At 34.1% G+C, this 22,437-nt stretch overlaps 1 protein-coding gene across 1 annotated transcript in view; it reads left to right on the top strand.

Annotated features, from left to right (window-relative positions):
- Window positions 1–8,421: 8,421 nt before the first annotated feature.
- Window positions 8,422–22,437, top strand: part of LOC134686630 (transmembrane cell adhesion receptor mua-3-like) — a 47,697-nt gene continuing 33,681 nt past the window's right edge. Inside the window, exons 1-2 of the mRNA XM_063546304.1 lie at window positions 8,422–8,487; window positions 9,800–9,968. Of these exons, the coding sequence (XP_063402374.1) occupies window positions 8,422–8,487; window positions 9,800–9,968 (235 nt within the window). The remainder of the gene's footprint in view (window positions 8,488–9,799; window positions 9,969–22,437) is intronic.

The following is a 22,437-nucleotide window of genomic DNA, read 5'->3' as shown; positions in this document are numbered from 1 at the left end:
TTACAATATCACTGTACATTCCTGGCCAGTAGAAACGGTCTTTAATCAAAGATACGGTCATATCTTTACCAGGATGACCCATGTCGTTGTGGATAGCTTGAAATACAGTTGGTACATGTACTATAGGCAATACTAACTGATGTCTTTCTTCTTCATCTATAAATGTTGCTAGATGTAGTACTCCATCTATTAACTTCAGGTGGTTATACTGCTTGAGTAAAGGGTTTGGTTCAACCTCTTTACGTGATGGTTTCCTGTTTTCTCTGATGTATTCAATTATACGGTGTATGTCAGGATCTAAATGTTCAACCTTTTCCCAGTCAATAAGGTTGCCGGTACCTGTTCCTCTTGGGTCGTAGTCATCCAATACTAACTCTTGGTTGAGCGTCAGGTTTTCAATATGGGACCTCGAAACCATGGAATTACAGATGGCTTGAACCGCATCAATGCTAATAGGTAGTCGGCTAAGAGCATCTGCATCTGCATTGTTTCGTCCTGGTCTATACTGTATGTCAAAGTTGAATGCTGCAAGTGCTGCCAACCAACGATGTCCTGTTGCATCCAACTTTGCGGTGGTCAAAACTTATGTTACTGGATTGTTGTCAGTGAGGACTGTGAACTGTTGGCTTTACAGATAGTCTTTGAACTTGTCACAGATGGCCCACTTGAGTGCAATGAATTCCCTCTTATGTGGCGGATAGTTCTCTGCCTTGTTCGAACCACGACTGACATAGCTTTTTCAGGTCTCCCTGCTCCTGGTACAGAACTGCTCCAAGTGCTTCCCCAGACGCATCAGTGTGTATCTCGTATGGAAGCGAACTATCAACAAAACCAAGTACAGGTGCGGAAACAAGATGGTCCTTTAATGTCTGAAACGCCTTATCCTGATCCTCATTCCATATCCAGTCCTTTCTCTTGACTTTTCTCTTGTTCTTCTTATGTGGTGTAGGAATAAGATTTGTCAATGATCTACCTGCTGATCTTACTAAAGTCCTTTATGAATCTCCTGTAGTATCCTCCGAAACCTAAAAATCTACGTACATCCTCCGGAGTTGTTGGTTTAGGCCAGTTGACTTCTCTGTCCGTCTTGTCTTGATCAATCTCTATTCCATCCCTCGATACTACATGACCAATATACTTAACTTTCCTTTTAAAAAAATCACACTTGTTTAGACTCAGCTTCAGGTTGGCCTCTCTGATGCGTTCAAATACCAGCTGTAAATTCTCTAATTGCTCTTCGAATGTCTTTCCAAAATTGATAATGTCGTCCTATCGGTCCTACGGAAAAAGCAGTCCGTTCCTTGTGTTCTACCAGGATTTCTACTTGATGATAACCGGACTGCATGTCGACAACTGAGAAAAACTTGCTTCCCTGGCAGTAATCCAACATTTCTTCAATGCGTGGAAGAGCATAACTATCCCGTTTTGTCTGATTGTTCAATTTCCTGTAATCCACACACATTCTTAAGGCTCCTGATTTCTTCTTAAAGAGGACGACATTTGACGAAAAAGGTGATCGGGAAGGTCTTATAATCCCTATGTCCATAAGTTGATGTAAATGTGACCTGACTTCGTCATACATGGATGCTGGTATTCTCCTATATGCCTGTTTGAATGGTCTCTCTTCATATAAATCTATACGGTGTTTCACTCTATCCGTGTGACCTACATCGTGATCTCCTTTACTGAAGATGTCAGAATATCCGACAATCAACTGCCTACCTACCTGTAACTGTGTAGTGTTAAGGTCACTTTCGGAGATATCGACTTGCTCTAATAAACTTTTACCATCATCTTTTTTCTGGGTTGGGTTGTTCCTCAATGGTTACTGGTTGAATCTCACATATAATCGACTTCGGAGGTATGGTGAAAGTCCTTGTGGTTGTATTTGACATTCTAACGGTTATTATTCCATTCTGTTTGTAATCATACTGGTGTAATGATGGCTCAATGTCGATGTCCTTGCATTCCGTAGATAACTCGCTTGACTGTGAGATAGATGGTGTTGTACAGTACGGAATTTCTCTATCAAAATATCCTGTAACTTCCTTCATGGTTGTATAGTAATTCCCTGTTGACATCTTACAATGGCTAATCGGTTGTTATTATTTGACAATTCTCTTTCTCTCATTGATATGCAGCGAAATGTCAAGTACCATTGAGTTGTCAATGCTGCATTTTGTAAATATCTATCTCCATGTTGTTCTTGAAGTTCCAATATAAGGTGATCTAAAATAGTGGATCCTATTAATGCTGGTACATGTTGACTGTAACGGCTATCTGGAACTACAAGTAGTACATGCTTACTACTGATGTTGCTATTCCCTGGTGTTTTAATATCCACTTCTATAAATCCGGCGTATGGTAATTGCGTTCCTCCTGCTGTCTCAATTTCCAAAATAGAGTCTAATTTCTTTAAAGGTGTAGATTCCGAAAGATATTCCTGATAAAATGATTCCGCTATAGTTGATACTGTAGAACTTGTATCCAATAATGCTGGTAATCTGTGTCCATTAAAAAATATTTCAGCTTCAGTTGGTTTTCCAAAAATGCCTGAAGGTGTAATACTCTTTACAATGTTGTTTCCAACCATGGAACCATAATTCCTCTTGCTCAAACCTAATACCGACCCTCTGTACAGGTTTCCTGGCGTTTAAATTCCTCGAAGGGTCCATTCTTGTTCTGCAACCTATCTTTATACATGTATGACCTTCCTGTCCACAACGATGACAAACTATCGGGTAATCGTTCCTTTGTTGTTGTTGTTATTATTGTTGTTGAGGATCTTGCTGTACAGGATCATGTCTTCCTTGATTTTGCCAATTGTTGTTCTGTCCTTGGCAATTGTTGTTCGGTCCTTGCCAATTGTTGTTCTGTCCTTGCCAATTGCTGTTCTGTCCTGAGGTTTGGTTTCAGCCTCTGCGGCCTCCCCTACCAGAATCTCTATACCCACCATTACCTCCGTATGGTGCATGTTCCTGTTGGCGTTGATCTCGTAATTCTGTAAATTGATGAGTCAGTTGTTGTACCATACCTTTTAATTCCTCAACATCCTTTGATTCATGTGAAGTAGTAGCTGCCTTAGAAGTGTTAGGCTTGGTGTTTTTTTTAGGCTGATGATCTTTCTCGATTTGTCTAAGAGCAACTCTGAGATGGTTGAAATCTTTTATTGAGTCATACTTATGGCCACTTACATCTTTTAATTCCTGTCTCAGTCCGGTCCATAACATGGCATGAAGCATGGTGTTCATCTCGTGATACGGAATAATAAACCTTTTCAATTCCTTTTCCTAAAATATCTTGAAGTCGATTGCTCCAGGTAGTTACATCTTCATCTTCCTTCTTGCGGGCACTGTAAAATTCTGACAGAAGTTGTTCTTTGTTGTCTACACTTCCATAAACGCTGTCTAAAATTTCCAATAAGTCGTTGATAGGTTTATCCAACCCTTGGTACATTATCATACGTGCAGCTGATCCAGATAAAAAGCGACGGATGGCAAAGTCTTTTTGTGATTTGGTATATGTCGGATCCTTTAATGCTATCTTCATATGTCATATGCAATCTCGTCCTTCTTATCTCCACCAGAAAAGTTCCTTACCTTGGATGCATATGATGACATGGTTACTGTTGGCTTAGGTGCAACTTTCAATACCGCTCCTGTTTCTGTTTTCAATACAGCAATATGTGGTGGAGACAAAAGCACATTTTCTAATGGCTTGTAATCTTTCTGGTGCTCGATGTAATCCTTAATCCATTGATCCAAATCCTTTGGAGTATCTCCCTTTGGGTTGAGACCCATAGCTTGGAAAGTGCTATACATAGTATCATACTGGTCTTTAATCTTCTCTGGCTCTGCCATGACGAGTAGTATAAAAAAAATATCCGAATAAAATAATACAGACGAATCAAATCAAAATGTACAACGGATGAAATCAATATCTGAAATAAAATATATATACACAAATACAAGTACCTTAATCTGTAATCAATGTAGACTAAAGACTAAGAAATACTATCAACTGAATGACCTAGGGCAATCAAAGATACCTAATCTCTAAACTCTAAACAGAAAAACTCAATCTAGAATCAAAGATCACCAAAATAAAAAAAAAAAATACCGACAGACAGTAACACCAGCTGAAATAAATAATTCTAATCAGGTATGTTGGGTGTGCTTGGTATGTTAACAAAAGCAAAATGTTAGTTCAGGGTAAGATGCATGCATTATGATATGACTCGCTCAACTTCAAATCAGTCAAAGTGGTTTAATTTTTATTTATTTTTTTATATATATAGTTCAAGTTTAGACACCAAGATTATTTATGTAAGTTTAAACTAAGTTTTATTTATGTTTAGACAAACCTTCAAAATATTTATAATATACCCTGTATAAATTGTATCGTGTTCACAAACGATTACACACTAACAATGACAAAGTACAATGTAACTGATAAATAAACTTAACTACAGTACAAATTCACATACAAACAATGAGTACGGTAACATATATGACATACAACAATACTAACTACACAATATATACTGACAACAAACAACAGTAATTTAAATAATAATAAAAAAATAATTTATAGTGTGTGTGAATGTGTATGTATGTACGAAGCTGTATGTAAATATTCACAGAAAAATTATTTTCAGAAACTAAAGTCCTTTTATGAAAATAATTTACATGAATACGAACAAATAATTGCAAGTCTCAATCTAGTATACCCTATCAAAACAAAAAAATTTCAATGTACCAAGTTTTCAATACCCTACAGACAGCTGTGTAATGTAAACAAAGCTACTTCCGGTTCAGTGACCTTGACCTAAGTGTGGGTGTGTCTGCAAAGGGGGTCGGATCAAGTATCAATGAATGTCAACAAAGTCAACAAAGATCTACAAAGTCACTTTAAATTTTTAAAATGTCTCCAACTCTCATTGACATTTACCCGAGTGTGGTGTATAATCAATGCGTAATGTTTAAAATAATAAGCAACACTTGCTGTAATTCAGCAGTCACAAAATCAACCACAAATTCTGCACAAAAATTTCAACCTGTTTACGTTCAAATAACAAAGTTTTTGTCACTCAATATTAAATACAAATGACAGTAAACATACATAAAACACAAATAACATATAATACAAATGTAATAAAGTAAATGTCAAACCTTTTGAAGACACAAAAAGGTTGTAAACTATCAATCAATCTGCAAAGTTCATAAATTCCGCCGTCTTGCTCGATTTCCGGAAGTTGATAAATTCGGTATATCCTAGAAACGGTATGCTGATCCAGGGAATGTCTTTTTATGTCATTGTCACTAAGAGCTCTAAATCACATTGGGCGGCATTGAAACCAGATGGAAATGGGCATCATAAAGACTCGGTTGTAAATATGTATGGATTCTTTATTAAAGGTCTTAGTAATCAGTTTTATACTGCACTCGTTCTATTTGAGCAGTCAAAATGCGTTGACTGTATATTTCTATGTCATATACAGTCACTGACCTGATATCACTTTTCCTAATGAATATTTAAATAGAAATTGCCGAAATTGTAATTAATTATTCATACGACCTATTCAAACTGTTCTTGTTTCCAATGTATACGACGACTCAAACTTATTTCTTTTACAATTTTTAGTAAAAAAATATTTCACTTAAATCATTATGTTTTATGCTTATTGTTGATATTTTAGTTCATTCTCAAACAATAACTCCTTCACCAAAGATTAAGGGTTTCATTAGAAAATGTACATTTCATTGTGTTGTTTATTTCTCCGCCTGCATGATATGAGGCCTTTTTATAAAAGGGGGAGTTTCCCAATATTTAAATCAAATAATAAAATCAGAGACATATAATACAATATATTGTATTATATGTCTCTGATAAAATTAACACATCAAACAACAATTAAAAATGTTTTTTTAGATTGCAGTATAAAGACAATAATAGTGCATTGACTTGACATATCAACGATATAAGGATTCGGCACGAAACGGGGAAAATGCTCGGCATAGCCTCGCTTTCCCCGTTTCTAAGCCTCATCCTTATATCGTTGATATAAAAAAATATAATTATAAAATACTTTAAATACTGGTGCAAAGATAGATTACTCTGACATGTTTATGAACAAGTACATTGCACTGTATAACATTTTAAGTAAAATAATCTTCTTTTTCACATCTATAATTCTGTCTCAAAGACACAAGTTTAAGTTGAGTCTTACATGTATTAATTTATGCATCTCATAAACTTAATTGCAATAAATATTCCGTTACCATGTAAATAATATATTCTACATGAATTCCATAAATAGTAATAAACTAAGCTAAACAGTAAAACATTAAAATATATAGATGCAGCAACTCAGCAACGCAAAATAAGCAAAATAAGCAAATAATTAACAAAATTTTAAAACAACATAACACAACTCTTTGCTTACCTCAAGTGCTTATTTGAAGGTCACAAGACTTCATATGTGTATTGGCGACTTCAAATATTAACCTGAAGATAAATATAAACTTATAACTAATGTGTTCCATGTCTATAATATGAACACATACCAAAAATATGAAAATCTGTTCCCTTAGATACTAAAACATAATAAAGGTTTAAAATGAATATTTTACTATTTAATTTACTTCTTATTTATACACAAGAAAACTCTTTATTTCTATTTAATATCATTTCACTCCAATGCTCTATTATAATCTATTATTTAAGATTTATTTAATATTTTAATCATTTATCAATCTTTAATGATTTAAAGCATGTCATGGTTAATTAATTGTATTTATCATTTATAAAGGTCATATTCATACTACAGATTCATTTCTCCATTCAATCCAATCAATCTTACCAAATCTTGCATACTCTGTTAAAAACTCTAGGACTATTAAAATAATGTGATAAAAGTATATACAACTGACCTGTAAAGTAGTAATATGGATTCCCAAAAGATTCAGCAATAACTATAACAATTTATATAAGACAATTTGTAAACTCCAGAATTGTGAAATATATCTGCTCAGTATGACAGTTGAAATGAGAGTCTCCAGAACAATAGAAATTTCCCTCCAAAAAGAACATGTGACCAAAATCACTATCCATAAGAAATATAGCCTTAATTAAGATTCTAAATATTGAAATCAAGGTAACATAGACACACAGGTACACTGGTCAGTTTAACAGTATTCAGACTGGACAAATTAAATACCATTCAATTTGTAACTAATAATATCAATAGTATGAAAATCATTTTATTCCAATATATCTAATCAATAATATATATACAAATTTGCATTTACAAAAATATGCTAAATTCCACTTTACCACATATTTACACCAAAACTGATTCCTGATACAATTGTATCTTGGCATTGCACAAGGTTATGTTTTTCTCTGTCAGACTGTATTATGACATCTACACTTTGAATCCAATAGATGTTGGATGTGTACATGATTTTTTTTATTATAGTCCTTTAAATGAGGTACAGCTTAAGTGCAGATTGTCTGACTGGGAGACCTTGCAAGGTATGCACATACTAAATATAGTTATCCTATTGCTCATAATAAGAAAAAAAATAAAGTTACCAAAAATCTTTCACCTACTCCACCGCTGCACCCTTAACCTTCTGCCCCTTCTGTTGCCGCTGTCCCCTTCGGTTGCTGCCGCCCCTTCTACAGCTGTCACCCCTTTTGCTGTTGCCACACCCTCTGTTGCTGCTGCCCCCTCAGTCACTCCCCATGCAATCTCGCTTTCTGTGACAGAAGTTACAGGCTCAACAAAACTATAAAAGATATAAATTATACACATCTTCATCTGGTAAAAATTATGCCATACTGTGTGACATATTTCAGTGCCTTTCATGTTTTACTTCCTGTTGTCAGAATAATTTTTTGAATTGTTCACTACAAGAAGGTCAATAATATTGACCATGGATATGATTGTGACTTTATATTTTGTTTTGTTTTAGTTTGCATTTTTCACACAACAATCCAGAGAAACAAGTCCTGCAGATGTATCTTTTATGGACAACTTCTCATGAAAACTTAATTTAAGATACCAGGTTTTTAAACTGTGTCTATGAAAAAAATAAGGTCATATTTCACTGCAACTTTGACATTTTATAGTAAGGGAAGTTATACATTTGTATATAATATATAATAAATGTAAAATAATGCTTTATTTAAAATGGTTTCCTTGCAAAAATAAAGACATAATTTGGTCAATTCACTTACAATGTATGTCAGTTGGTTTGAAGATATATATGTAACTGAAGCAGACAACGAATATATATGTTTTTAACATGTTAAATAAGGATGATGAATGTGCATTAAAATAGTTAAAGGCACGGATAAAGAAAGTTTGATGTGAAGAAATAAATTGTTTTGTGTACCCAGATCAGGAAGTAACTAATGGTATTGTTAAGCTGTGATGCATATCAATGTGATATTTATCATGTGTGTTACCTGAATGAGGAAGTTTGTTTATTTCTATTATACAAGAAGCTTTAATTATTTTTTGTCTGGTGATTTAATATTTTATTTAGTTATTGACTGTGTGAATAGGGTGACTGCTTTATAACTAACATAGATTTTATAATTCTTAATCTAATATTCACTCACATAATATGGCTTTTCTGAAATCTGATCCTTAAACTTATTTCTAAATGCATGATTGGTCTGTAGTAAAATGTTTATTTTTAACATGTTTATTGAAGGTTAATTAAAACAATTATATATGTATATCAAAACCTACATTATACCCATGCATGAGCAATGATGAACACAGTTATTTTGTAGTGCATTTGAACAATGAAAAATGCAAGTGTTTGTTTAGGGGCCAGCTGAAGCATTGCCTCGATATCCATGTGCGGGATTATCTCTCTGTGTTGAGGATCATTGGTGGCCTTAGGCTGTTTCTTTGCTCTATGGTCAGGTTGTTATATTAATGACACATTCTCCATTTCAATTTTCAAATTTAGATTGAGACTAATCCCACCTGTATAATTTCTCAGTTAGATTTTTACTGTGTAACTTGGTGAAGTATACTACTTTTGGACCAAATTAAATCAAAATTATTAAAATGTCTACTAGTTTTATATCATAATTATAATCATGGTCAATTATTCTAAAGGTGTCTTTTATTCAATTTCACCGGTCGTAGAGGACTACACATATGTGCCTATTGTCTTGAACTTTCAAATCCCTTGGTGTTCAGTTATGAAACTTAGCATGATTGTTCACCAATACGTAGTGATGTTTTTTATACAAATAAGAAAGCCCTACATTGAAGGTCAAGGTTAAAATAACAATTGACTAAATTCAACTGCAGTTTGGGAGGTATTCGAAAATTCTTGCCTTCCATTTGCCATGTTGGCATACGCTGACTTGCTGTCTCACTGATAATTTGTCTCATTGATTGAAAGTCATACAATAGTTATTATGCTATAGACATATCAACAAAAAATAGCTCACTTTACCCAAGTAAGGTTGAGTTAATTCCCTTTAGCCTTTGTTGAGATTCCAACTTACTATGCATTATCCTTTAATAGTGTATTGTTAACATGGACAATTTCAAGTTATTTTTTATCACATTTTAAAATGTGCAGAATATCTCTAGTAGGAAAGGCTTACAAAAATCAACAATGATGTGAAGGTGTAACCTCTATGCGAAATGTGTATGTATTTGAAATTGCAAAAGTATAAACCCACAACCCACCTCCTGTAGAAAATGAGTAGTTATATATACATGTTAAAGTTATATTAAATACTATAATTTTTGTCTTTTCAGGTATTACTGTTCTGTATTCTCTTTATGCCATGTGATGCTGCAGTAGATGAAACAGTCTGTACAGATGATTCTGGCTGCAGTACAATAAGTTTTTCACAATGTGACACTACTGCTGGTAAATGTCAATGTCTACCTGACTACTATGATGATGGGACAAAATGTCAGCCAAGTAAGTTGTTTAAACAAAAAACACAGAAACTTGTATGAAAACTTTATTTAAGTTAGCTGTTTTCAGATTGATCATTAAACCTCAAAGAGTCACGGATTTAAAAGCATCATCATGACTTCTGATTTTCGAAACAATCTTTTCAAATAGTAACTAATTTAGTATGTTTTGGTAGTCTTTCAATGTATGCATATGTCATTGATGTCCAACCCAACATATTTCGTGCCAGTACCAATATTAGCAGAGTAAAACGAAACTCAAAGTATATCTGTAACTCATCATGGTTAACTCACATACCAAACATCATCCATATATCTAAAGGCGTTTAGAAAAAAAGTGTGTATAATGATTTGTTGCGGAATGATGGAATGGAGGACAAGGGTAAAATTATATGGCACCGATTTCAACACGTTTGTCGTACACTTCCTTCTACCATTGCTACTGATAACAATGTCAAATGCGAAAAGGGTTGTTTTTGATATATCATTGGTGGCGATCCGATGGATACATCTGTTGTAGGGTTGTCACTGACTCAGACGTACTTATATATATATATATATATATATAAACGAGTCTAAATTGAAAACTACGTTCAAACCTATGATTGCATTGGATAAAAACCGCAATTTTTATACGTGTGCATGTCAAACAAATTTCGTTGTAGAAGGGTCTAAAAACAGCACAAACAACATTTTCCAAAAGACCAACAAAGTGAAAAAAGTATAACAAAACGCATTTGACTAACAGGTCGAACAACTGATGTTCTTTAACCCTGCTGACTGCCATTCGCGACTGCCAAATAAAATTGATCACAAGAAATATATATATATATATACAACTCGTCTAAACATCAACCCAACAATGTTAGATCTGTAAATTTGCTTTCGCAAATTTTTGGTTCTTCCCTCGCCGGGATTCGAACCCATGCTACTGTGATATCGCTGGCCATGTGTTACCTTTCCACGTCAGTTTTAATCTAGCGGCGTACTACAGTACATGATATATAAGGCATGAAGATGTTATTGTTACAGATCAGCTAAATTATCTATAGTAAAGGATCCTACAAATTAATGTAAGATACAGTCACAGAAAATAATTATATTCATAAGTACGTCTGAGTCAGTGACAACCCTACAACAGATGTATCCATCGGATCGCCATCAATGATGGTGATACATGGCTGTGTACATAATGTATATACAACTCGTCTAAACATCAACCCAACAATGTTAGATCTGTAAATTTGCTTTCGCAAATGTTTGGTTCTTCCCTCGCCGGGATTCGAACCCATGCTACTGTGATATCGTGACACCAACTCGCCTGCACTGCAGCCGTCCCGCTAGACCACACGACCACCTGGGCTCTCAAAAAAAGAGCTTTCGCTAGCCATGTGTTACCTTTCCACGGCAGTTTTAATCTAGCGGCGTACTACAGTACATGATATATAAGGCATGAAGATGTTACTGTTACAGATCAGCTAAATTATCTATAGTAAAGGATCCTACAAATTAATGTAAAATACAGTCACAGAAAATAATTATATTCATAAGTACGTCTGAGTCAGTGACAACCCTACAACAGATGTATCCATCGGATCGCCATCAATGATGGTGATACATGGCTGTGTACATAATGTATATACAACTCGTCTAAACATCAACCCAACAATGTTAGATCTGTAAATTTGCTTTCGCAAATTTTTGGTTCTTCCCTCGCCGGGATTCGACCCCATGCTACTGTGATATCGTGACACCAACTCGCCTGCACTGCAGCCGTCCCGCTAGACCACACGACCACCTGGGCTCTCAAAAAAGAGCTTTCGCTGGCGATGTGTTACCTTTCCACGTCAGTTTTAATCTAGCGGCGTGCTACAGTACATGATATATAAGGCATGAAGATGTTATTGTTACAGATCAGCTAAATTATCTATAGTAAAGGATCCTACAAATTAATGTAAGATACAGTCACAGAAAATAATTATATTCATAAGTACGTCTGAGTCAGTGACAACCCTACAACAGATGTATCCATCGGATCGCCATCAATGATGGTGATACATGGCTGTGTACATAATAATATATATATATAGAGAGAGACAGAGAGAGATAGAATTCTATAAATAAAGGCAACAGTAGTATACCGCTGTTCGAAAGTCATAAATCCACGGACAAAAACAAAATCGGGGTAACAAACTAAAACTGAGGGAAACGCATTAAATATAAGAGGAGAACAACGACATAACACTAAAATGTAACACACATAGACAAAATCCCACGAGAATAACAAGCATAACATATATATAACATCAAAACCAAAGACATGAATTTGGGATAGACAAGTACCGTGACACGTCTTATCGCAATGTGAATTTACACTCAAAAATAAGAGAAAACAAACGACACAACGTTATAATGTAATACACACAGAAACGAACTATAATATAACAATGGCCATATTCCTGATTTGGTACAGGGCATTTTTAAAGGAAAAAATGGTGGGTTGAACCTGGTTTTGTGGCATGCCAAACCTCGCACTTTTATGGCCATGTGAAATATAAAAAGGACCAACCAGCAAATTTACTATGTACCGGATCGTCTAGAATAGACGATACTATGCAGATAAGGAAAAAGTTATATCAGTCTAAAAATTTGCACAACGGTACTGGTATAAGATGTTATTATACGAAAATGTTGTTATTAAATCATGTTGACAAATATTTCGGCTCAACAAATGGCCTTCTTCAGTGTCAAAAGTTTTAACAATACTGATACATAATGTATTAGGTGTAAAAATAGATCAGTAATAATACGAGAAGGCCATTTGTTGAGCCGACATATTTGTCAACACGATTGAATAACAAATATATAACAGATATCCTTCCTCGGTAACTGCACGTTGACAAATGAATCATGTCAATTCAAATTAAGACTCTATCAAAATTTATACAATTTAAGCAAACGCTGGAACAATTTTAAAATTTCCAAACACGGTGCAAAGACTACAAAGATAAGATATGCCAATGTAAAACATTCTTCAGTGTCGATGTGGCATGCAGTATATTGGCGAGACAGAACAGCCATTCAACAAACGCATGAATGGTCATCGTAGTGACTACACCTGCAAGCCCGACCGTAATCATTTAAGATCACATGGGCACGCCCAAGCTGATCTTAAAAAAACTAATCATCACCATCATAGATCACAACGAGGACTGGTCAAAGGCCGACAGACTTGCTCGGGAAAGTTTTTGGATAGGAAAGCTCAGGACAGTTTCCCCAGAGGGCATTAATGAAAAAACATAGAAGAGTCACTCATTTTCCCTACCATCACTAATTTCCTGTCATCACTTGTGTCCAGTTACTCCGACTTCCGTACTGGACTCTTACACTTTTCAGGAATTTTGAATTATACTAGTTTTAATTACAGTTGGCAGGGATGTGTAAATACGCAGCCACGTTCTATTACTTAACCTTAGTAAAAATTTATTACTAATTTTTCTTATCAAATTACTATATTTTTGGGATGTTTAAATACGCAGTCTCTGTTGTTGCAATTGCTCTACCGTTGTCATATTTCAAATATTATACCAGCTTAGATCGGTCAGGACTGTTTATTGGGACTGGATTTCCACGCAGTTGTTTAACATCTCAACTGTCGACACATTTGGGAACTTAGAGTTGTGCCAATTCACATCGTAAATAACTATTTTAATTTTGGCATATCTTTGTAGTCTTTGCGCCGTGTTTGGAAATTTTAAAATTGTTCCAGCGTTTGCTTAAATTGTATAAATTTTAAGATTTTGATAGAGTCTTAATTTGATTTGACATGATTCATTTGTCAACGTGCAATTACCGAGGAAGGATATCTGTTATCCGAAATATCTAACATATTGTTCGTTTTATTGTGTTTTTGGTGATGTTGTACCCTTTTAGACTTGTTGTATATTATATTTGTAGTGTACTGAATCATGTTTATTTGATCCATCGCCCCGTAAGATTTATCATTGACTATTTATTCAGTCATTTTATATATATATATATAAATATAGACAGGGGCCCTAATGCATTTCTGCATCAAAACAGATTTATGGTATGGGATTCTGTTCTCTACTTTCATCTTACCAAGCTGTTTGAACATCTAGGTGCTGAAGATGAAAGTGGATCAACATCTAAAATTAGTTTTGCAGCCCTTTTCTGCAATTTTATTATTTTGAGAAGCTCATTTTTAGCACAACCACTCCAAATAATACAACAATTATCTATCAGTTTGGGAATATAACCATGATAACCAGTAAGAAGATATATACCAGACAAGAGACTAAAATTCAACTGGGATCTATATATGCTATTGTTCTATATTGTGATATCTCTTATTATCTATATATAGATCACAGTTCAATTTCGTAAGTTTTGATGCAGAAATGTTGTAAGAAAGAAGCTGTAATTACAGACTTTGGAATTTTTGAAAATCACATTTATACGGATTTTTTTTTCTAAACGCCTCTAGATATTTGGCTGATTTTTGGTATGTCAATTAACCATGATGAGCTACAGATCAAGTTTAAGTTAAGTTAGATCCCAGTTCAATTTTTTAAGTTTTGATCCAGAAAAGCCTTAAGAATGTAATTGTTGTAATTACAGATTTTGGACTTAAATTGTTGAAAATCACAGTTATACAGACTTTTTTTCTATACACCTTCAGATTGTGAGCTGATTTTTGTCGAGCCTACAACTTTTGTTGCAGAAAGCTCGACATAGGGATAGTGATGCGGTGGCGGCGGCGTTTGCTAACTTCTTTAAAGCTTTATATTTTAGAAGGTGGAAGACCTGGATGCTTCATACTTGGTACAGGCATTTTCTACATTTGAAAATTCCTGTACCAAGTGACAGTTCTTGTCCATTCGTTTTTTGATGCGTTTTGTTATTTTATTTTGGCATGTGATTAGGGACTTTCCGAATTGGTTTTCCTTAAGTTCAGTATTTTTGTGATTTACTTTTGAATATGGATGCCTCATGTTATGAAGTTTCCGTCAGTCACATGTCCAATGTCCTTGACCTCATTTTCATGGTTCAGTGACTACTTGAAAAAAAGGTTCAGATTTTTTGTAATGTTAAATTCTCTCTTATTATAAGTAATAGGATAACTATATTTGGTATGTGCGTACCTTGCAAGGTCCTCACCCCGGTCAGACAGTTTTTACTTGACCTCGACCTCACTTCATTGATCAGAGAACAAGGTTAAGTTTTGGTGGTCAAGTCCATATCTCGAATACTATAAGCAATAAGTCTAGTATATTCGGTGCATGGAAGCACTGTAAGGTGTACATGTCCAACTGGCAGGTGTCATCTGACCTTGACCTCATTTTCATGGTTCAGTGGTTATAGTTTAGTTTTTGTGTTTTGGTCTCTTTTTCTTATACTGTATGCAATAGGTCTACTATAATTGGTGTATGGAACTATTTTAAGGTGTACATGTCTAGCTGGAAGGTGTCATCTGATCTTGGCCTCATTTTCATGGTTCAGTGTTCATAGTTAAGATTTTGAATTTTAGTCTTTTTTTCTTTTATGAAGACCTTAGTACTATCATGAAAATGGAAATATTTTATAATCTATATATCAGTCGCATAGGTTTTATTTGACCTTGACCTCAATTTCATGGTTCATTGCTCAGTGTTAAGTTTTTGTATTTTGGTCTGTTTTTCTTAAACTATAAGCAATTATAATAGATCAACTGTATTTGTTGTATGGAAGGATTGTTAGCTGTACATGCCTGCCTGGCATGACTCATCTAACCTTGACCTATTTTTCATGGTTTTTGGTTAATGCTAAGTTTATGTGATAGTTGTAATAAAGCTTTATATTTAGTACTATCAACATAATATCAATGATTAGTACAGAAGGGGAGACATTTCAGCGTGTGCACTCTTGTTGATATATGAGACTATTACTTGTGTTGTTGAAATTGCAGTTTTTTTCAACTTTTGAGACAGGCTAATTGGTGTCATTCTGACACATCTAGTTTAAACATAACAGTACATACAATCTAACTCTCTTTCATTTTGTAACAGTATTAAAACATTTGACTTTTCTACTCTTTACACAAGTATTCCACATTCCAAACTAAAAGACAAATTAAAAGAGTTGGTATTACTTTGCTTCATAAAAAAGAATGGCCAACGTAGATACAAGTATCTTGTCTTAGGGAGGGATAAATCATACTTTGTAAAGAACCATTCTGATTCAAACAAAAAATTCTCTGAAACCGATATTATCAAGATGCTTGATTTCTTGATTGACAACATATTTGTTACTTTCGGAGGACGTGTTTTTCAACAGACTGTCGGCATCCCAATGGGAACAAACTGTGCCCCTCTACTTGCTGACTTGTTTCTTTATTATTATGAGGCTGACTTCATGCAGGAACTTCTTAGGAAGAAAGATAAGAAGTTAGCAATATCCTTTAACTCTACTTTCCGCTATATAGATGACGTTCTTTCACTAAACAATTCAAAATTTGGTGACTATGTGGATCGCATCTATCCCATCGAATTGGAGATAAAGGATACTACAGATACAGTTAAGTCGGCTTCATATCTTGACTTACATCTAGAAATTGATAATGAGGGTCGGTTGAAAACAAAACTTTACGACAAAAGAGATGATTTCAGCTTTCCAATTGTGAACTTTCCATTTCTAAGTAGCAACATTCCAGCAGCACCTGCATACGGGGTATATATCTCCCAATTGATACGATATTCCCGTGCTTGCATTTCCTATCATGATTTTCTTGATAGAGGGTTACTGCTCACAAGGAAGCTATTAAACCAAGAGTTCCAAAATGGTGAAGTTGAAATCATCCCTTCGTAAATTTTAAGGACGCCATCACGAGTTGGTTGACCGTTATGGAATAACCGTTTCACAAATGATATCGGATATGTTCCTTACGTCGTAACTACAATCCCCTTCCCTTTCATGAATTTGACCTACCGAATTAGACTATTTACCGGATTTGTAATCACATAAGCAACACGACGGGTGCCGCATGTGGAGCAGGATCTGCTTACCCTTCCGGAGCACCTGATATCACCCCTAGTTTTTGGTGGGGTTCGTGTTGTTTATTCTTTAGTTTTCTATGTTGTGTCATGTGTACTATTGTTTTTCTGTTTGTCTTTTTCATTTTTAGCCATGGCGTTGTCAGTTTGTTTTAGATTTACGAGTTTGACTGTCCCTTTGGTGTCTTTCGTCCCTCTTTTATCATGCGTGTTCAATAATATATTCTTATGGTACATTGCTTCTGTAAAATAAAGTATTTAGGTTTCAAAACTTGAACATAGCATAATTTTAATTTTGCATTTAAAATTCTATTAAACTTTTTAAATTCTTGTTTTGATTTATAAACAATATAAAAATATCCCACATATCACTATATATGTCTCATAGTACCACAATATGTGATGATACACTACAATAACTAAAAAATCTTCTACTTCATTGTATATATGAACAAGAACATTGTTGTATCAAAAAACGTAAATATTTACTTTAAACCACTAAAAGTTATTCTCCAGAGCTAGATTATTCCGATTTTTCGTATTAAAAGTAGAAAAGACTCTTCTACTTCATTTTAAGTACGAAATTTTGCATAAAGAACATGTGAAAATAATTTAACATTTGGCGGATCATTATGTATGCCAAATGGGGTAAATCTTACATGGTTAATCACATAAGAGCATTTGCTTAAAGTAATTCAGTACGTCAAAGAAAAAGGTCTGTATGTAAATTTTCGCCTTTTTTTTTACACGTTTCAAAAGAAAAGAACAATTGTACTTCACAATAATGGAAATCGAGATATGTATTATCCGCAAAATTAACTACTGTACATAAAACAATTAAATCAATTTGTTCAAATAAAAAACCTTCTTCGAGTATTTTATGGTATCAAAAGGTTTGCTGTGCGTTTAAAACTGTTGGTATATATTTATAGATGGAGCGCTAATAAATATCACATGCAGTTCATAATTTTACACGCATTTGAAGTTTACTAAAATCGGCTATAGAGGGCCCGGTCACTCATCTCTTACATGGAAGGAGGTGGAATTATCTCACGACATATGACACTAAAACTAAAAAGTATAATGTTGTCAATAACCTACAATTTGGTTCTTTGGTCAGGTTGCAGTTGTCTGTTTGACATATTCCACATTAGCATTCTCAATTTTATTAAGGACAAGTTTTATCTTATTTTTAGAAAGTTTAGAACTTGTTCTAAATCTTCATTAAGGCACCAGCCTCCCTAACAACACGACAGGTTATCTACTGTTACTAAATGTATTCACTGAAATATAGTTCCCTATGGTTCTCATGTATGTGCACATAATACACATACAGACTGAAAGAACTTTGTATATTATTGGAGCAGTTCATTTTAAGAATGTATTTCATTAAGATGTGTTGATGTGCAGGCTTTTTTTTAAAATATTTTGATTAGGTATTTGGGTATTGATACAATACTTATATGATTGAAAACTGTCATTATCACTAAAAAATCAGAGACAAGGTACTACTGCAGTCTACCTTTAATTACAATGCCCAACCTTCTAAACTGGCAATCAAATTGACCACATTACTTATCAACCTCAGTCTTGTATATTGCAGGGTCTGTATTATATTATTTAAGACTTAATATACAAATATTTGACCTCATAATTGAATACACAAATGTATATATTAGATGTCTGATGTCTGATGTATATAAGTTTATGATAATTGTATGCATTGGTTCAATAATTGGAATAACATTATTTTTCATCGGTCACTCGTTTATTATGACTTTAAACCGAGAATTGGTAAATTATTTCTTTTGATTTTATTTTTAAAGAAGTATTCTGATGCCAGTGATAGTAGTAGTTGATTCAAATAGGACTGGTCCTAGTCCGTTTGATTCCTATAAATATTTAGAAAATGATCCTAAAAAGTTCATTTTTACAAAGAAATATTTTTTTTCTTCATGTATGTTAATGTATGATATATACGAAAAACGTAAAATCACAAAAATACTGAACTTAGAGGAAAATCAATCCGGAAAGTCCATAATCACATGACAAAATCCTGACTTGGTACAGGCATTTTCAAATGTAGAAAATGGTGGATTAAACCTGGTTTTATAGCGCTAACCCTCTCACTTTGATGATAGTCTCATCAAATTCCGTTATATATTCCGAACTCTGACTATGAATAACATAATTTTGAACAAAAAATCAAAAAAATTACTCATTAGGTCTCTATGTTACTTCCATTGTTTTTAAAATAGAATACTCGATGGAGTAAGTATGAGTAGTGTAACAGCCTTCCGTTCAAAACAGAAACATTAGACATGTGCTTTAAACCTGTTTCATTGTACCATGTGAAAACTGAGCTTTCTGTATAAATGATTTTGTATTTTTCATTGTTTTATGAGTAACATAAGTCCTTAGTAATATTTTCCACTGGACATTACTAGTATTACATTTTAAAAAACTACAAAGTACTTTTTGACAAAATTCAGTTTAGAAATGAAATTTTGTGAAAAATGAATGATATAAAACATATTTGTTATAGTTATTTATACCTTCATATGTTTATGGAAAGTTTTATCTGCTTACTTTGATTAATTTTAAGAAAACCAAACACAAAATACTCACAACAAATTTATTATTAAAGCCATTCATAGTCCTCAGTCTCATCTCCATCACTTAAATCATCATTCTTACTTACGCTTTCAATTTCAGAGTCTGATTCAATATGAATTATTATTTTTTGAATTTCATCCTGTATAGCATCCTTTTGCCAATATTTTAGTTCAATATTGTTTTTTACATGATTGCATGAATTAACCATGTTGTGCTATTTATCTGTTCAAACCCTTTTTGGAAAGTTTGCTATAGCTTGCTATTGCTACTTTCCTTAGGCGTCGGCCTTAAACTTCCGGTGACAGACTATCGCAATATATTCTGCTTCAAGATAATGTAGTACTAGTGTTTGAAATCTGATTCTTGGAAGATTCTTTTGAAATTTTGAGTAACTACTCTTTTGACTGAAAAGATTACAGCTTGAATAAAAAAGATATGCATGTTCAACGACGATTCAGATGAATTTTACTTCATTTTGAAAACGAGTATCAAAAACATTACTTTGCGGATCTGCGATGCGATGCGCTGAGAAAAGAAAATCACAAGATTGAAACAAGTTGACAATTTTGACCAAGCCGTCGGATAATTGACAAGTGATAATGGTTTGTTTAAACAATACACATGTGATAGAATATTAAATACTGGATAATTATATGTCTAATATCTCAAGCCAAGGACGAGAAAAGGTAATACTAAATACCGGAAAGTGCATTGTTTCTGTCTAAACATCGATCGGAAGGTTTTGATGCCAAAAATCATTTGAAAACTTTTTATTCCGTTATTTAAATACTAATTGTTTCACATTCCAATGTGGATATAAGGACCTTTACTCGTTCAGCCTGATGCCGAAGTGGATCAAACTGACAGCAGAAAAACATTGACCCCAACGACAATTCAGAATTCTTCTTTTTCTTCCAATAATTTACATAATACCACCTCTGTTGTATTATCGCAAATTCGTATCATATAGCATCCGTATTAAAAGCAACCGAATCAGCATCTACTTCTTAGAATATTATCGCTAGATCAGTGTATCAAGACAAATGCTGTAGAAATTAATAAAGTCCATGATATGTACCCTTTGGCTAAAATGGCTGCATTTTCACTTCACAATTTAAATAGAGTACAGACAAACTTGTGCATCTGGAAAAGTTTTAAGGCATAACATGTCCTATATAAATAGAATACAATTGCTTTGTCATCCAAACACAGAGGCAATGATTACTACTTTATCAAATGAATGGCTTAAACAAAAAATCTCAAATGTTATTGACTCATTCTGCTATGATTGCTATATGCTCCCACCATATTGAGTTTCATCCTTGTTCTTCCGTAAGTATGTACGTCCTTCCCTTACTTGAACGTACCACCGTACATCCCAAAATATCGTTTCTGTTTTCTTACTTTAAATTGCCTGAACCAAACTGTATGAAACATGTATGCAATGCTTATAACCACAATACACAAGTCAAGTTTGAATTTTGATTGCGTCACTTTTACCATTCTAGCGTTAAATTGCTGGGAATTTTAGTTCCTGTTCTCTAACTTTAGTTTGTCTTAACCACAGGGTCGGATCCAGCCATTTTAAAAAGAGGGGTTTCCCAACCCAAAGGTAAAGAGGGGGTTCCAACTATATGCTCCTATTCAAATGCATAGATCGTCCAAAAAAGGGGGGTTCCAACCCCCGGACCCCCCTTTGGATCCACCAATGACCCATATGTTATGAAACCTATACATAATGCTCATTACCACAAACACTGTTCAAGTTTGAATTTTGGTGGCGATAGTTAAACCGTTCTAGAGTTATGCCCCTTTACATATGTAAAAATTGCTGAATATTTTTGTTTCAGTTATCTAACTTTAGTTCGCTCAACCAAATGTTATGAAACTTATACACAATACTTTTAACTATAAAACCAAGATCAAGTTTGACTTTTGGTGGAGTCATTTTTACTGCTCTAGGATTGTGCCTCGTTACAAATGGAACCAGATGGTCCGCAGGGCACAGCTTTATACGACTATAGAGGCCGAACTCTGAACAGTTGGGCAAGTATGGACATAACATTCAAGCTTGATACAGCTCTGAATTTGGATTGTGAATAGTTGACACAGCATAGGTTTCTGACACAGAATGAATGTGGTCTTATGAACTTAATTTGTTTTTGCTTTTGAGCAATTCACTATGCTGTTGAATATTAATCCCCTTAATGTATACACAATGCTTATTACCCCATAACTCAGATCACATACAAATTTTGGTAGCGTCACATTTACAGTTCTTGAGTTGTGACCCTTTATTATGATAATGCTTAAGCGGTGGCATCATTTCTGTCCCATGGACACTTTCCCTATTTTCGATCAAATAGATATAGGAAGATGTGGTGTGAGTGCCAATGAGACAACTCTCCATCCAAATAACAATTTAAAAATTAAACCATTATAGGTTAAAGTACGGCCTTCAACACGGAGCCTTGGTAATACTAAATTCACAGGCCCTTGAAGTTGACATGGCATGGGAACATAAAATAATTTACAGAGCTTTCTGTATATTTTTTTTTTTTTTTAAATCTACAGTTTTAGGTTGCAATAGATAAAATCAAAACATTTTATGACAAACATGAATTTTTTTTTAGGTTTTTGATAATTACTGACGAGATAATGGTTTAGTTTAATACATCAAAGTTGTGATGAAATAAATATTTGAAATAATACACGTCTATAACCTTTTTGGAATAATACACAGCTGCAGTTGCAAACTTTCCAGAGGTGCTATCCAGCACTTTGATTGAATAAGGGATTTCACAT

Source organism: Mytilus trossulus, chromosome 10 (assembly GCF_036588685.1).
Source record: "Mytilus trossulus isolate FHL-02 chromosome 10, PNRI_Mtr1.1.1.hap1, whole genome shotgun sequence".
Classification (NCBI taxonomy): Eukaryota; Metazoa; Mollusca; class Bivalvia; order Mytilida; family Mytilidae; genus Mytilus; species Mytilus trossulus.
The sequence above is the reverse complement of the archived record's forward strand: the minus strand, read 5'-3'. Positions and strand labels throughout refer to the sequence as shown.